Genomic DNA, 19,022 nt, shown 5'->3' on the forward strand with positions numbered 1-19,022 from the left:
AATCAACCCTCCCGCCCCAGCCAAAACCTAAACTAAACAAAAACAAAAATCACCTTGAATTGTTAGCCAACTTCATCCTTGAAAGATTAAGGGGTAAACACAGGACATTCTGATCACGGAACAGGAGTGAGGTCTGTGAATCCGGGAATGATTTAAACTGTCTGACAATTCGAAGACAGAAGACAACTCTAATGTACAGATAAAACTAAAAGTGGCAATAGTAGATCATACTTCTGGCAGTTAATGGCACTGGCTCACTAGAGACAAATCTGGATCTACTTAAAATGTCAGGTGTGTGAAGTAATGAGTCTTTGCTTAGTAGGAACCCAGCAGAAGGAGCCTTCATGGTCCACTTGTCATTTGAGTATATATTACTGCAAGCCTGTTAAATAAATGAGTATTTAATACCTACTGGATTTAAAAAAAAAAAAAAAACTCTAACAACTCTAGTTTTTTGGGAGAGATGATACAATTTTATCAATACTTCTTGCTTCTTACAACAAACAAAACTCAACACTTTAGTATTACAGAATATTTAAAATGTCCAAACACGTGTATGAAAGGTACAATGCTCCAGGAGGAAATGGGAGTGACTGGGACATATGAGATTCTCATTGATATTTCAAGCAGCCAGAGAGAGAACGTGTGTACTTGCTACTTGGGAATCAGAGAATGTTTGAGTGGAAGGAGGCCTTGAGAAAGTTTAGCCCAACTTCAGAGAAATTAAACACATGATGAAAATGTGGTAGAAGAGGTCACAGTCAGCTGGGAATAAACGTGTGAGTCGAATACGTTCACCAATTTTTTTTCTCTAAAATCTTTTGAAAATACTGAAATGTTCCAGGGCTTAAAAATGAGTAATGAATTTAATTATTAGATCTTAATTGTCAAGGGGTAGTAATTAAAAATTTTTTAGAGTACTTTCAACTTTATTTTTTATTACTTTAAGGTTAAGAGGTAAACATTTAAAGCACAAAGACAATGACTGCTTATAAATAACATTTTTAAACATAGCTTTATTCTTTCATTCTTTGTTGTACTATTAATATAGCTTTCTACCAAAAGGAAAAAAAAACTAGAAAAAAAAAAAATCCAAAATAGTCTTTGCTAACCAACTTCATTTTACAATACTAATTGAGATCACTTTTTGTTTTTAGAAAGACAAAATACAGGAAGAAATTATTTTCTTTCGTGAAATTACGGCTCAAAATGAAAATGTGAAGAGAAGGAACTGTCAGCTCACTCATTACAAGAACATCAATTCACAATGTTAAAATGAACGTATTAATAAAATGTAGTATTTTGCAATCATGTCTTTTTGTTGCACACGTATGTGCCTGTAAACACACCTGTATGTATACACTGTGCATACCTTTTAGCCCTACTGTCTTTACTTCTGTTTGATAACCACAGTATGAGTTATAAAGTCTATGTATTCAAGTGTTGACACTAATTGGTAAATTTCAGTTAGTTATGTACTTTCTTTTAAAGGGGTGTCAGGTAACTGAAAAATGAAAGCACACAAGTTTAAGGGGAATATAGCCTTAAAAATTACATTTGGGGGAAGGAAGGAAGGAAGGAAGGAAGGAAGGAAGGAAGGAAGGAAGGAAGGAAAAGACCCGAACACACAGTCTCATCAGTATCAAGTTTAATAAGCATATGAAGAAAAAGAGTTGAACTGCTAAGGTAGTCATGTTCAGCCCCTCTTGGCTACAGCTAGGGATAATTTAGATCGTAAAGGAAGAGACCTATGTATTCTCTACAGTTTAGCACGACTGATTCATTTGACATGGGCTTTAGATACTGTAGAGTAGTAAAGTGGCTTCACAAAGGAGCAGAGGAAAATCTTACCACCTTTTTCAGAAGACATGAATGTGCATTCTAAATCATGAATTCCTTCGGATGCTTTGGGTTCTATGTGCATAGTAACAAGCAGGTAAAAATTAACTGAACTATAAGTGAAACATAAATTAGTGGGCTTCATATCTTAAAAGATATTTGATTTACATTAGAAATTCAGTATCTTAATTGTGTTTATTTCTCCAATTATGTTTGGGTACAGATAGAACATCAGGTCTGCACTGACTGTTCTTCAGGACTGAATGGTGAAGGGATGTATGTGCTTCTGATGTATGTTTGCGTGATAATATCTACTTGGAGTATTGACTCATATAGTCTGTATAGTTAAGTTAAATATTTACAAACATTAAAAAATATTTTAAGTCTTCTGAGAGCCACATAGAGGGCTCTAGACGTCAAGAATCTGACCTTTCTTTTGCTTGCTGATAATGTAAACACGAACTACTTTGGAGGGAGTGTTCGAGAACATCCAAGTTAAATGAGCATCTCCAAGGGTCTGCTTCAGAGGACTAGTACCTGTCCTGAAGGGAAACAATACAAAATGTTCATAAAGACTATAATGTTTCATGAGGGAGTTTCCCCATGCCAGTTGGTATACGTTCTGCTGTTCCTCACTATGAGGGTTAGAACATTGCAGAGTGAAAAAGGAGGCTGTCCTCAGGAGTTTGGGACCCGTCTCACAAAACACTGACTGTGTGTTATCAGCAGCTTCAAATTTGGCTTTTCAACATTCTTGGGTTTCAGAAGATTTTCAGGTAATGGATTTAAAAATAAAATCTTTTGAATAGATCCTAAAGCACTCTACACTACCATAGAGAAGTTTTAACCTGGTATATAGATGATCTCCTCCAGCTTTCCCCCCTAACATAGCTAGAAAGAGTATGTAACGAAAAGCATTTTTTAAAAAATGACAAATTTTCAAGAAACAAACTTATAAAAATAATCATACTACAGGGTTACTCTATCCAATAAGAATGCCTCAAAAGAGCAATTTACCTGTGTAGTCTATAATCTCTTAACCAACCTGTCCTCTTAACCACAATACCCCTAGGAAAGAAGATAATTCTTAAACGTGTACATTTGGCAAACCACAGACCTTTTTCTCCCCAACTGGCAGTTACGAGACCACCTAGGAAAGGTCTACTATCTGCACAAATCTCCTCTTTATCCTTTAAAAAAAATTTGCAAAATTTTCTAGAACCTACTACAATGGAGCATTGAGGATTTTCTGGGTCGTGAGACTGCTCTGTGTGAATACTGCAATGGTGGATCCCGTCATTATACATTTATCCAAACCTACGGAATGTACAAAACCAGAGTGAACTGCAAGGTCAGCTATGAACTTTGGGTGACTATGATGTGTCAATGTAGGCTTATTGATCGTAACAAAAGTCCCACTCTGGATAATAATGGGGGAGGCCATGCATGTTTGGGGGCAGAGGGTATATGAGAAATCTCTGTACTTTCTTAATTTTTCTGTGAACCTAAAACTGCTCTTGAAAAAAAAAAAGCCTTAAAAAACTCCATCAGAAAGGTGATTCACATGTGTTAGCCCGACCTTTACTCAACCAATAAAAGCCATTATAAATATATTATCAGTCCTTAATAATGAGGATCATCTCCTAAGCTAAGGGCTATTTAGAACCTCTGGCATTACAAAGCAGATGATTCAAAAATAGTAATAATAGGAGGCACATAATAAAAATGACTTGTTTTGCTTGGTTTTAAAGTAACTACCTAGATGTTAGACAGCAAATTATCACCATTCATTTTCTTGTTCACCTTGTAAACTGGTAATCTGGCTGGATCATTGCCAGAAATCTGAATTCTTGGGAGAGCCATTTAGATTTTCAAACAAACTGATTCGATAATTCTAGTAAGTACTCCAATGGTTAAAACTGAAAATTAGTTTACCACAGTTGCGCTGATCTTAAAAAAATATCAACCTTTGGGAAGAGAGAGGTAGAAGTCAGTCTAGATTAATAGAATTTACAGTTCAGTCATGGTGAATTTAAAAAATACATTTTTCTTTCAATAATTATTTTCTGTTCTAGATGAGGTAAAATTTGTAAAATCTGCATTAAGGTAATGTTGTGGGCACTCTGGTGATTACAATGTTGAGGTTTATTTTGGTCAGAATGTCAGAGGGAAATATTAATTGTTGTTTGTCAGCTGTGAACTTTATCCTACACTGTCCAAGGAGAGATAATTGGGATCACCCTGTTACAGAATCCTTACAAAAGAGCCAAAATCAGAACGTGAAATTGGCAAGCCTTTCACACAAAGATTTGCTTAGGACTTCACTGATGTAATGCGAGGTCTTTCAAGTTCTAGGGATGATAGAAACACCACCCTCTCTGGCCTATCCCATTCGAGAAACCTGTGGGTGTGCTCTCATTTGCCTGGGCATCACACACACACACACACGAACGAATCAAGCTAGAAATGACTGACCTATGAGATCAAAATAAATAGGAGAAGTAAGTGTTCCTTATACCTAGAAATAGCTGAAAACTGCAAAAGGTGAAGGTTTTCACTTTAGCACCAGGCACTGTGACGGAGCCCCATCTCTCTCACTGTGGCTGGACTGTATGCGGTTAGGACGCTAGAGTGATGAGTTTGAGGCAATGTAGATTTCTGCTTCAAAAATGGAAGCTAGGTTGTAATTTTAGGACAATGGGATCTATATCGTGAATAAAAATTGTAAAACATTTCTTCTTTGCTTTTCTTCTTAGGCGGATTTTCCTGCATTGGGAGTGGGAGCTGCAGGGGTGCTTTTTGGTAGAGGAAATCCAAGACCTAATCCTTTTGGCCTCTGCATGGCTTGAATGGGCTCAGCGATCCCCTTGCCATCTCGTCCAAGGCCTGACCCAGGTGTCCAGCCCATGTTCTGGAGCATTCGGTTTCCAATGTTGTTTTCTAGGATTGGCTGGGCGTTTTCCCCTACAAATCCTGAAATTACAAAATGACAAAAAAAAAACAAAATAAAACAAAACAAAAACCCACAACCCCCAAAACACATTAGTACAGGTGAAGATACTCTCAAGCTAAGAAAATCATATTCTCCTAAGTTTTTCTTTCAACAAGGTACCTGGGTGGGAGGTGCTGGTGGTGGGGGCAGGGTTCATCTTGGAATGAGGTCTTTGATGGGGAAGAAGGATGAATGGAAGAAAGATCTCATTTAGAGTTTCAGCTCTACTAATCAGCAGCTGATTATTTAACTTCCTGTGGCTTTTGTCACTTCATCTATAAAACAGGTGGAACAATGTCTACCTCACAGAAAGTGGCCAGAATCAGTTGAGATCTTGTATGAAAAGTATCCTCAGTAAATGATAAAATACAAAGAGGTTTATTTCATTCCTGCCTTAGCCTCAATGGTAATTCTGAAAATCACGAACCTAACACCACAGTAGTGTACATTTTCCTGGGGCACTGACATTCAATAAAACCCAAACTAAAACCAAACCAAACAAAAAGCACAACTGTTGGCATCCCTAATTCCTAGGAATTGTTTACACTGTTCTAATTCTCTTCTTGTTATTTATGATTTGGACTATAATAAGTCTTTTCTTTCTCCTTCTTCCATTTCTATGTTTTGATCACTATAGACGCAGAGAAGAAGGGAAAACATAGGGGAAAATAAAATAATAAATACAGAAAATATTAAAGTTACAGATGGTGCTATATATAAAATAATTCTTCCCTTTTCCCTCTATCCCTGATCTCCTACCTACCTCTATTTCTTATTTTGGAAAAGGAGACTGGGCAGTGCTTATCGTGAGATTTAGAAATAGCTCTTGTTTCCAGTACGTTCCTAGCAAAGAGGACTGAGAGATTCACCTATTTTAAGCATTTTCTTTTTGATGGCATTTTCAAAGATTGACTTTTAGTTTGAATTTTCTTGGAGGTTCTTATGGAAACAATTGAGCTTATGAAATGTACATTCGATTCTAGGGGAAAGTGCAGAAGTACCAATTATATAAAGTCAAAGGATTGAGACATTAACAGATGTAAAAGTCAAGGAAACATAAGAACTTGAGCTCCCTCCTTTATCCGCACACTTGGCCTTGGGCTGTGTGCACCTGAGGTGGAGCAGGCCAGGGGTCTGAGGGGTCCATTTCTGTTCATCCTGGAGCAGCAGCTGGGAGACTGTGGCGTAGGAAAGGGGAACCTAGCCAATCTAGAGGTAACCAGTTAAAAGCAATCACAACTGTCAACTCTCAGAGCATGTCTTGTGGTTACTCCCCTTGCAGAAGGAAGTGATTATCAAATTAATACTGGAGATCATGGGGGAAAGGGGATGAGGGCATCTTGAAACAATCATTGTTTTAATGAGAACATATATAGCCCCACCTCCTACACCAGAGCTTTCCAACAAGTCAGTTGTAGAACTCCGAGGTCACAAACTTACAGGGATGCTGTCGTTGGTTCACCATTCCCTCTCTAGTCCTTCAGGGCTAAAGATCGTCTCACTTTTCAAAGTTCTGAGGATGCCTCTTGTGTATAAACTAGCTCAGCCCGGGGTCCAGCATCTTTCTGCTCTGAAATGTGGGCGGCTGTTTCCCTGAACAGTTTGAGGGCTGAAATGGGGAGCTGCTAACAAGATCACTCATTACTCTCTTTGGCACCAACCCACAAGCCCCCTCTACCCTTTTTCCAACATCATTAATTTTTCCTCCCTGACTGGGGATTATGAGGGCACCTTCTACTCCATCCCCTGTCCTCTGCCCCCAACCAAGAAGGCTGGGACTCTCAGTCCTTCTCCTTCTCTTAGATTATGTTTAGGATGGATCCTCAAGCACCAATAACAACAGAAGTATTACATATGGGACTGCAGAGTATAACGTTCTTTTCTTGGCTCAGATGGTGGTTACAGAAATGGTCAGTGTATTATTTCATCCTTTAAAAAAAAAATTATTTTGTTCTTTAAACAGTCCCTCTGCATTTCCATGTGTTCTTTGGGATACGTATTTCATGGTAAAAAACTCATAATAAACGAAATAGCAAGGTTGAACCAACAGTTTTATTTTATGTGGTACTTTGTACCTAGCATTCTGGGGAGAGCAAGTTGATGGTTCCCCATGATTTTGAGTTGTAGAAGAAAGAAACTGCAAAGTGCTAGGAATCAGTTTTAATAATGGACATTCATTTACTCTGATCAATTGATTTTCAAAGCCCTTTATTGGACATTGTGGTAGTTTCAGTCTTCAGTACGTTGTGGGACTGAGAATGGAATACATTTGCTGAATTATAACAGACAATAAATAAGAACCAGGTTACCACAATGAGTCAGTTTTGGATTTGTTAAATTGGGTCTTAGTTCACTGAAACAAGTATCTTAATGTGTAATGGAAAAAAAACTTTTAATTGCGAACAGCTTGAATGACAATGACTGGTATATAAAAAATTCATAATTCATTGTGTGTGTATATATAATATATATAATAGACATATATATATAATCTCTCTGTGCACATATGCACACACCCATATATATAATATAAAAAATGGGCCCCTTAGTTACACACATGCACACACACACAAAACTGAAGAAAAAGCCTTTTGTCAAAACTCCTCCCTAATATAAGAAAAAGAGCCATTAGAGTTTTATTTTGAAATTACAATTATGGTGGCAACCCAGACAGACCTCCAAGAGCGATAATATTTTCTGAACAGCCGCTGATCAGGTATATAAGGTTGAACAGTGCACTGGCATCCTGTCCCACATCCTTGATTTTTATGTGATTGTCACAAATTAGTTTAATTCCATCTATAAGCTCAAATTGCATCAGAGGTCTAATGGTGTTCTGGGCTACACATCTGTTTAATCATATTTTGGATACAGAAGCTTGCTAAAGTTCAGGTTTAAAATTAAATATTTAAGAAAAAATATGAGGCCAATTTAATACACCTCTTAAATAATGGCTAAATTGCAGTCATTTCTCAGGTCTAAAGGGAACAGCAAATGGTAATTGAGTATCACTACTTAAAAATGTTGATATTTCAAGCATGGTGGTCCCATACTTGTGTTTTTTATCTAGACATTAAAGAACTCACTCTCTCTCTGTTTTTTAGGTGCTGCTTCCTTCTCTCTTCTTAATGAAAATAAAATAAGGTAAAGCGGTATCTTGTACTTTCAAGTAAAAAAATTTAAAAAAAAGGAGAACATTTAATTTCTCAAATGCTAAACCTTTCCACATAGAAACATGCATTCCTGAAAAGAAGAAAAAAAGCTTTTCTATGCAACCTTAAAGACAAGATAACAGTGAGTTCATTTTTCATGGACAGTGATTCTGTAGTGAGATCTACTGTTGGTCTCTCATCCTTTTTATGAGATTAAGACTTGGGATTGGAACAACTCAGTCTCTGCACAGCATCCTACAACCATAATTTCCTTTCCTTTTGCTCCTGGCAGTGCTAAATCTTTTAAGTCCTTTCCTGGAAGGCTCTCCTCCTGCTCCGGCAATTTTAGCAATACCTAGCTTGCTCACCCTCCCACGCTCCTGACCCCAGCCCCCTTCATGCGGGACCTCACCTCTCTCTGACAGCTGAGTGGGTCTTTCCCCCTCACATCTTCCTGGGAGTTTAGTGGATGGTAATTCACTTGCGTAATTGGCTCAAGAGATGAAAATCTTGTATCGGCCTCTCCTAGCTGCTAATCTGTCCGGATGACTGCCAGCCTAAGTGGTAGCTTGTTTAGTAATTTGGCTCCTAAAGTGTTGTATTGATGTTGGATAAACAGCCAATGGAAGGGGAGGTGGCACACGCTGCTTCCTACATAACAGCTAGTGCACCCTGCCTCAGTCCCTCCCCTGTATTCAGGACGCATCTGAGCATTTGCAGGATGCGCTCACTCTTTCTTCCTGTCCCCTTCTCCCTAGTACTTTACTAGCCAGCTGCGGGGCAGGGCTATTATTATTATTGGTTATTAAAATCATGAGTTATAATGTAGTCCTCTGTTCTCCATAACTAATTTAAGGACGTGGATTTTTTTTTTTTTTTTTTTGACTACTGTTAAGAAAGGAAAGAGCATTTAGCACAAGATGTGAGAAAATGGTAGGTGTTACTACTCTTTGTCAGATGTTTTAATGATTTCATTCTTAATATAGAAGAGCCTGATTCAGACGATTCTGCATTTTATCTGCAATACTGTAGGCATCTCTCACGTGAATTTTGCTAAATCAAATCCATTCAAGTCCTTAACTGCTTAAAATACAAGGCACATCCTTTTTAAATAATAAAAATTTAATGTAGAACTAATTTTTTTTCCCCCAAAGTGATGAATACTTTGTAAAGAATTAAAGACGTAATCTAGGGGCGCCTGGGTGGCTCAGCGGGTTGGGCCGCTGCCTTCGGCTCAGGTCATGATCTCAGGGTCCTGGGATCGAGCCCCGCATCGGGCTCTCTGCTCAGCGGAGAGCCTGCTTCCTCCTCTCTCTCTGCCTGCCTCTCTGCCTGCTTGTGATCTCTCTCTGTCAAATAAATAAATTAAAAAAAAAAAAAAAAGAAAAGAAAGACGTAATCTATATTGACATGTTTGGAGAAGTTTCTTTTTTTTTTCTTTCTTTCTTTAAAGATTTTATTTATTTGAGGGAGTGAGAGTGACAGTGAGCAAGAGTGAGAGACAGCTCCAGTAGGGGGAGAGGCAGGGGGAGAGGGAGAAGCATACTCCCAGCTGAGCAGGGAGCCCCAATGCAGGGCTCCATCCCAGGAGCCTGGGATCATGACCTGAGCTGAATGCACAGGTTCAACTGAGTGAGGCACCCACAGCACCCCGGAAGTGTTTTTATTAATAGATATTTTGGTTGTACAGAAATATATTTTTTATGGAATCATTATAAATCAAAGAAGAGTATTTAAAAAAAAACTAAAATAAAAAATTCTTAAAACTGTGTTGGTTCTGAAGGCACAAGGAGATGTTTATTTGCAATAATATATAATCAGGACCATTTATGGTTTGCCTACTGCGTCCCAAGCATATGGTTTACTTGTTAGGTGTATGACAGTCATTATATCCATTTCTCATAACAACTGTGCTAGGAAGGAATTATAGTCGGCCTTGGAGACATGATATCATTTGACCATGACTACACAGGGAGTAAGCAAGATTCTAACTTTGCTTAAGTTTACTCCAAGAACCTATACACTTTCCATGAGAATTAATGGCAAATTAAAAATTTTAGTGACAATGATGCTTCAAACAACTTAAAAAAAATTAACTGGGTTATAGCTGAATTGTAATAACTTCTCTTAATTTGCATAAGGCAATATACAGCAAACATACACTAACACAGTTGGATAACAAAATATAATGACGTCTGCAGCTCTTCAGGTTACAAATGGTTCCAAAGTCACCATTTCTTTTGGTCTTCCTTATCAATCTAAAAGATAGGTATTATCAGTTCCATTTTACAGATAACACTGAAGTCTGAAGTAGTAACACACCTACCCAAAGTCAACTAGCGAGAAAGTGTCCCACTTAGAATGTGGACTTACACTTGAGTCCATATGTTACCCTTTCACTGACTGAACATTTGACTTAAAATATTGTATAACCAGTACTTTGTTATGTCATTTCTTTTGCTACATTCTTCCAAATATCTGAGATTTCACTGTTCACAAATTTCAAACTCCTGAGAAATTATTAGTCTAAACTAGCATACCAAGTTGGTCTGAAGACAGTGTTTCAACTCTCTTGAAATACCTAAAGATTCATTTGCTTGCTGTAAATCCAGTATATCTGGCAGGTATTTAAATTATAATTGAAGTTTTAGATGTACTTGTAAACATTTACAGGTTTTTAAAAAAATCTATTATAATAATCTCTGAATGTAACCAATGCATTTATTCCACTTACATTTATTGTGATCATTGGTGTATCTGGATCTATTTTTCTTGTAGTATTTAATGTTATTTATCTTGTATTCCTCTACCTTTTTGTAGAGGAATACAAGATATTCCTCTATATATAGAGAGAATATATATATTCTCTATATTTTTGTTTCTTCCTTTCTGGTGTCTCTTGCTTGCTTCTATCAGCTTGAAAATTAAATATTTTTATTGGTTTAGTGATTACCTTTAAATATCAACATGCATACCTGACTTATTATTTCTTCCCATTTCCATATTGTTGTCCAGAATTTTACTTCTATCTTACTTTAAAAAAAAAAAAAAGGATTTTTATTTATTTGAGAGAGGGAGAGCACAAGCAGGGGGTGGGAGGAGGGAGGGGCAGAGGGAGAGGGAAGAACAGGCTCCATGCTGAGAAGGGAGCCCGACACAGGGCTCAATCCCAGGATCCTGAGATCATGACCTGGGCCAAAAAGATGCTTAACAGACTAAGCCACACAGGCACCCCTCCATCTTACTCTTAATACATCCAAATTAATCATCTTCATGGTCATTGTCACCATCATTATTAACTTTTATATATTCAATATTTTAGTTTTATGAACATGTTTAACAATCTCTTTGCTCACAATTTCTTCTTGATTTTGATTCTTTTTATGAATTCCATTCTTCTACATGAAGTATTAAGCTTAGTAATAATTGGTCTTTACCTGAAATTGTCTTTATTTCATCCTCACTCTTGGGAATAGTTTAACTGGATATAAAACACGATGTTGATGGTTATTTTATCTCTGCACTTTGAAATGTTATCTCTTATCTTCTGGACTATACTGATGCTTTTAAGTCTGCTGCCAGTGTAATATCATTCCTATGTAGGTTACATCTTTTCTCCCTGGCTGCTAATTTCTTTTCTTTCTCTTTGGTGTTCTTAAGTTTTTCTTTCTTTTCTTTTCTTTTTTTTTTTTTTTTTACAATGCGTCTAGGTATGACTACATTTATATTTACTATTTTCTGATAAAGACTTGTACTTTTTGAATATGAATATTCACATTTTTCTTCAGTTGCAAGAATTCTATCATTTTCAATGAATTCAGTCAATATGCTCCATGAATAATGGACCTCCCTATTCTTTCTACTCCATTTGGAAATTCTATTAGATGTAAGTTGAACTTCATCCTCCTCCAAGTCCTCCAGCCATTCTATCTCCCATATTTTTTTTTTTAAAGATTATTTATTTATTTATTTGACAGAGAGAGATCACAAGCAGGCAGAGAGGCAGGCAGAGAGAGAGAAGGAAGCAGGCTCCCTGCTGAGCAGAGAGCCCGATGTGGGGCTCGATCCCAGGACTCTGAGATCATGACCTGAGCCGAAGGCAGCGGCTTAACCCACTGAGCCACCCAGGCGCCCCACTATCTCCCATATTTTTATCTCAGTGCTTCTTTTTAGGTAATCTCTTCAGATTGCTCCTAAAATTCACTGTTTTTTAATTTTTTATTTTATTTTATTTTGGCTGGCTATATTGAGCCTGTTGTTTAACCCATCCAATGAATTTATAATTTTCAAGATTTTTTCATAATAAGTAAGAATCTCAAATTTCCCCTTGGTTCTTTACCATACCTATCTTATTTTTTTTTTACAGTTACTTCCTTTTGTTTTTATTTGTTTATAACTTTTTTTTTAAAGTTTTGGTTTATGATATCACCTTCACTAGGTTTTCATTTGTGAAATGAAGAGAGTCATTGGGGTTTAAGCCATGTACCACTAAAGTGGCTCTGCATTTGTTTCAAAGACCAGTTTTTATGTTCATTTTTTGGCTTGGTGTAATTTTAAACCAGAAACTCATATGAGGTAGGCTCTTGGTTACATATCTTCAGATTCTTCTACTTGGAGCTTGGGTATAAATGAGATTCTTGATTTTCCTGTGCCTGTGGGTAAGTTTTGTTTCTAGTCTGCCCTCTTCTAAGGATAAAGCTTTCCAGAGGTTCTGGCTTGATAGGATCCTTATACCCACCTCCTCAGCTTAGCTCCCTTCCTACAGGGGCACTAACCAAACTACCTCAGGATTTCCTAGATTGGCAAAACTGGGCATGGGCATGGGGGCTGCTAAGGACCATTCTTGGTTTTGAACAATTTCCTTCCTTCAGTCTCATCTATGCATTTAAAGAGATGACTTCATATTTTGTTCAGCATGGCCAGCTGTTCTGTAGTTTGTATACTTTCTCATTATTTAGGCTTTTATATTGTCAGGAACATGATTATTTTCAATCTAATGTGGATGTTTACTCTCTCCTTAAGTGTTCTTTGTACCAAATGGTAATGGAGAGCTGTCTGAAACTCTCCTAAAACACCAAACCGAAAGGCAGTTTGGTGGTGCATATATCAAGAGGATGAAGGTGATATGTTTCTTAGGCTTTTGCTTATAGGTTCAAGTGTAGTTTGGTTTCAAAATTAATACCAACCATCTCTCCCCAAAGTGCCCATTTTAAAATCCTGGGAGAGATAAGATAATCTAGAATGGTCATATAGGGGCGCCTGGGTGGCTCAGTGGGTTAAGCCGCTGCCTTCGGCTCAAGTCATGATCTCAGGGTCCTGGGATCGAGTCCCGCATCGGGCTCTCTGCTCAGCAGGAGCCTGCTTCCCTCTCTCTCTCTCTCTCTCTCTGCCTGCCTCTCCGTCTACTTGTGATCTCTCTCTGTCAAATAAATAAATAAAATCTTTAAAAAATATATATATAGAATGGTCATATAGATCCAGTGGTAAAAGAAAATAAAAACATAATTATTGATAAATAAATTTTGGACAACTGAAGAGATATAGCACCTTGGAAGGGCAATTGGCTATACTGACCATTTCCTGATTATGATTAGTATGACTTTTAATTAAAAGCACACTTTAAAAAAAATCTTCATCCATTATTATGATTTACAAGTTGCCTTTATTGCCTTAAGTATTCATGGAGATTATTTTATTATTGAAATATCAGTAGGATGCTGAGAAAGAAGTCCAAAAGTCACAGAAAAGCTGTAAAGCAACCTCTTGCCAAAATCTTGCATATCTGTGACAGTGCAGCCTGAACCAATATCTATACCAAGAAATTGAACTTTGCTAGGCATCTCTTCACATAATATAAATAAATGCATAGGAAAAAGGTGGACTCCCTATGATGACTATTTTCCCTAGGGTATCAGTTCAACAGAAAGCAAAATCGTAACAGCAAATACTAATTGTGGATAACAACACATTTAATACTGAGGTAGCCTCCATATTTCAAAAAGCATACTCACATCTTTTCACTATCAGATCCTTAATAACTAAGACTTCGACCAAAAACACAGACCATAACCAACACTGCTGACTGGCTTTTAAGAATGTGTTAATAATATCCTTCCTATTTTGTTCGCTGCTTTTCTTCACCTTTACAGATGATATTTTTCAAACTATAAAATGCATTCTGCTGGCAAACCTTCCTGCTTCAACAGTTCTCAATTTTATAATAGTCAATCTACATCCTTTGCTACTGAGACACCTACTGTCTTTTGGTTTGTGACTTTGAATGAGGCAGAGAAGAAGCCATACATTTAAAAATCAATAACTAACCTTATCAATATTCATTTTCTTTTGTCAATACAAAATACAAAGGTGAAAGAGCAGTAAATAAGCTAAAGCACTGAAATAAATTCGGTGTTCCTGTCACAATTAATAAATGTTCAACCGATAACACTGCTGGCTACTCTAGAGCCTTACAAAGCAAATGACATTATGCCCCAGTGCTACTGCTAACACAGGGTGAGTAAAATTCTCAACACACTAGCAGGTAAAGATCAGATTTTGGGTTACTAATTTCATAGGTGACTTTTAAAAAGTATTTATTATGTATACAATATGTAACTGTTTATTCTTAGAGTCTTAAATTGTTGTATAAACTCTGTTCAGGATTATAAAGTTAAGAGTGTCAAATTACAGTTTTCTGACAGTGTTTTGGTAAATGTTTTCTAAACCTGCTGTTTAACTGTGTAACTTTTCACATATAAATCAGAGGGATCAATACGTAATATTTGAGCTGTTTGCCTTTTAACTCTTATCCCCTATTTCAAATGAGACATAGTTATCTTACCTGCATTTTCCCTAGTTAGACGGAATGCTGACTAAAGGCAAAAGGATGTGTGAAAACATATCTCAATTCAATGTGTTTTTTGGGAGGTCTGCGAGGGCCTATAATGGGGAGAATATTCACTTTGAAATACTTCTACATGCTAACTCAACTCTGGAAGCTTAAATATAATTGACTATTATAAGGCTGAATATACTCCAGAATTGGAAAATTATAATTTTCAGAGACAAGATGATCAAGGATTCATAACCTCATTATCAAAGTGTATTTATGCAAAAGCATTTCTTACTTGAATTTGGATAATAATCTTCACCTCAGAGTTGATTCATTAGTATTAGAAGATATTCTTTTTAAAACTGAGGACTTTTAAATAACCTCATTCTCTACCTCTTTGAGAGGAACAGTTATGCATGGATTTAAAAAATGCATTGGAAATGCATTGGAAATGTGAGTAATTACAAAAATGCATTAAATTTCTATGCATTTTATTCTTTAAGCAAAAAAGAAAAAAAAATCTGGTAACATAACCAAAATGCCGACTCTTAAGAGAATCACAACAGTTCTGAAATACAACGTTTGGAATATGCTGGTATAAGCGTATGAATGTTTTAGGCTAAAGTTTAATGTTTATACCCATACTCCATATAAATGATTTCCTCTGATGCTACTGAGTTGTAACGTCAAAATCACCTTGTAGAAATAATTATATTATCCTCTCCTCAACCATTAAGCATTTTCCTTCTCACTTCACATATGTTCAGAGTGTTAGAACCTGACCCTGATATTCTCTCTTCCTTACTGCCGGCACTAAGGTGCTTTAGTTCCATCCCTAAGATTGTTCTTGTACTATTTCTGCCACTAATGTTTGAATCATTGAAAGATAAGAGAATTCAGGGGACCATTCAACTGGAATGGGGATATTAAAGAATCCTACACCTGCCTTATGAAAGATTTGAATTGAAGAACTTATGACATGTATTTGATTTAAAAGTGGCTATATGTTCCTGTGGAAAGATATATTAGAAGTATTCTCATGAATGTTCTGCATCTCTACCTAGCAATATTTAGGTAACTCTTCTATGAAACTTAAGATATAATAGCAGGTTCAAATAAACATATGCAATAGAACAGTCTTTAAAATATATTCTTACAAAAAGGCCATATGTTGTCATAGAAAAAACAGGGATTTAGGAGTCATGCAGGGAGATGGAGGCTTGAAACCTTCCTTTGCCATTCAATAATTACTATCTTCTTAGGGAACGAAGAAAAATCTATCACTTCTCTGAATCTTAATTTTACGGTGTAAAGTGACGTTAATACCACCTAGCTCATAAAGCTGTTACAAAGATAAAATGAAATAACAAACTTTGTTACATAGTAGGCACCCAGTAAGTAGTAAATATTATTCTACATAAATACACATTCCACATACAGGTGTTTCTTACTTCCAAATTCTGAAAATTCCATATAGCTACAAGATGATGATCAATATTATATTTACTCATAATCACATGCATAATTTCTAATTTTATATTTAGATGGAACAACTGCTCCAATTTTAAGTCATTCAATTTTTTAGTACTGAACTATAGGACAGATCTCCTAAATAGAGAATTAAAGCTTTACATCTTTTATTTCTTTGTAATCACCATGTCAAGATTTCTTCCCTCCTTCTCATCGTTTATTCTCCTGGTTGACATGGATATTATTTTCATATTCTATAAATCATCATGGAAAAAATAACTTTTCCTATAAAGTGCTTCCCAAATGAAGTTCAAGTTTATAAATGCGAATGGTTAAGGATCCCAGGCAATAGGCCAAGGCTATTATTCTTTGTAACTGACCAAGTATCTACACTGAAAACATTTCTTAGAGTCAGTTTGCTGCATAACAAATCCTTATTCTTAGGTGAGTTTCTACATTTTAATGCCCAGTTGGCTTCCTCCTTTCACTGGTTTTTATCTCTGCCTTCCTTATCATTGCTCTTGCATGAGATTTTGTTAAACATACTGTTATTCATGTCCTTCACTACTAAGCTTGGGCCTTTGCCCTTCTTACTAAGGCTTCCTGACCCCTCTGGTCTAGTGACTTCTCTCTGCTCAGCACTTGTGGTTTCCCCTATTCCACACTCATTAGAATGGAATATTATTAGAAGGATGTGATTTTTGAGGTGGAAATAATGAAATAATGAGAGACTGTTTATTCTAATGCAGTTTTTGTTTGTTTGTTTGTTTTCTTTTGTTTTTTAAGTAGGCTCCATGCCCAATATGGGGCTTGAACTCACCTCCCTGAGATCAAGAGTTGCCTGCTCTACTGACAGAGCCAGCCAGACACCCATGTTTAAATATGGAAAGACGAATCTAGGACTGTTGCAGAGCTGGGACTAGAAACCAGACTGATGCATTCATGGTTACCTTTCCATCTTCCATAACATGGGGCTTTGTGTTTTGAGGTTGCTCCTTATACTTTCGAATTTCTTACTATTAATTTCTTCTGGAGTTATTTGCCTTTTCATCTACTTATGCTTTGTTGTCCCAACCAGTCTATAAGTTTCCGAAGGCCAAAGAAACAGCTTTTGAAGTTTTTGTATCCTTTTAATACCTCACATAGAGTCTTGCATTCGGGTAGGTGTATAGCAAATATTTTATTGATTGGCTGCCTGAAAAATCTAAACAAGGAACGTGCAATATATCCTGACACCAAATGCAAATGATTTAATAGTTGCTTGTAAACTGTGCCTCTTCTTCAGTGTGAGTGATTTAGAATTATCTGTATTTTCCTGTCGATGATTTATGAACTTTATATTTGTGTTCTGGCCCAACCCCTTTTTGCTTTACCTGCTGTAGTAGGTCCAGGCAAAGGTGCAGCTTTTCTTCTCCGTTTGATATCTCCTGTGCATAAGGATCCTAAATGCATGCTTGTTTGCCTACAAGTAATTATCAGAAAAAACTATTAACAAAGGAGGAAAAAATGACACATAAATACACAGCTTGTATAATCTGAACCTAAATCAAAACATTCTCAACAAAGATGGAGCAGCATAGTAAAACCACCAATCTTGTTTATATCGAAACATAATTACGTTTGTTGACAAGCGTTCAGCAGCTAAATGCGCCATCATAAATTGTTACTGGAATGAATAATATAAAAGGAATGCTTTTTAATTTTCAAAACTGGCAATCTTTCTAGCTCAACATAAAATCAAGCACTGTTGCTTCTGACAGGAAAATAGCTAAGATTAATTATCTAAAGAGATCACAATATTGTTGCTAGGTTATCAATTGGTTACTAATGCTTTACTGTCAGAGCAACATTTATTACAGGAAAAGTATGATCAATTTCTTTTAGGATATTATGTGGCAGTGAATTTTCTTAAAACATTTTAAGCAGACAGAAGGAAATAGTGATGTTCTCTCTCGTAATTCGTATGATTAGAATTCTTTAGTTAATTGTTTATTAGCTAGGTGAGGAAGCATAATTTTGAACGTGTTAATGCTGGTCTTCTTCCCCTAAATATGCCAACATGATACTGGATTATATTTATAAAGACACGATATATAAGAACTGAGAAGCAGACTTTCTGCTATTCTTGAAGTTAGTTAGAATTGGATTATTTTGCCTAATCTTGGACTCCTAAATTAAAAAGTTTTGGAAAAATTAGAAATGGCCCAATTGGAAATAAAAAAAAAAAATACAAAGATGGAAAGGATTTAAAAGTCTTCAAATGTTTCAAGCTATAAAAAGACTCTGTTCATTTCCTGGATCATAATCCCTGATGTGGGGTTGGGATAGTATCTGGGGATCACGAAGCAGAAATAAATGATGCATGTTTATTATAGCACATGTCCCTTTAGTAATTCACAGAGATATCTGGTAGTATCCTGACGTTTCATATTTAACCTAGCAAGGCTTGTTGGATTAGTCTTCTCTATATCCAGTTATTTCTGAAAAGACCAACAAACTTTGTTTGCCAAACATTTGTTCCTTTTCATCTTCTCATGAACTGTATTCCTTCCCTTTAAGTTCCAGACTCCTATTTCCCTTCTCCTTCAGGATGACATATATACCTCCTTTTGCCTCATTGTCTTTAGAATCTCATGTTTGTGTGGGTTCCCTGTATGTACAGAATTTAATTTGATTTCCTCCTGTTCATCTGTCAGTTTGATTCTTAATCCAGCTAGAAGAATCTTGAAAGACAGAG

The 19,022-nt window shown here is 36.4% G+C and overlaps 1 protein-coding gene across 1 annotated transcript in view; it reads right to left on the reverse strand.

Moving 5' to 3' along the window:
* Window positions 1–2,765: 2,765 nt before the first annotated feature.
* GPATCH2 (G-patch domain containing 2) overlaps window positions 2,766–19,022 on the reverse strand; it is a 170,289-nt gene continuing 154,032 nt past the window's right edge. The window contains exons 9-10 of the mRNA XM_047704500.1: window positions 17,659–17,747; window positions 2,766–4,812 (exon numbers count right to left, since the gene is read on the reverse strand). Of these exons, the coding sequence (XP_047560456.1) occupies window positions 4,592–4,812; window positions 17,659–17,747 (310 nt within the window). The 3' untranslated portion in view covers window positions 2,766–4,591. The remainder of the gene's footprint in view (window positions 4,813–17,658; window positions 17,748–19,022) is intronic.

Source organism: Lutra lutra, chromosome 15, assembly GCF_902655055.1.
Source record: "Lutra lutra chromosome 15, mLutLut1.2, whole genome shotgun sequence".
Classification (NCBI taxonomy): Eukaryota; Metazoa; Chordata; class Mammalia; order Carnivora; family Mustelidae; genus Lutra; species Lutra lutra.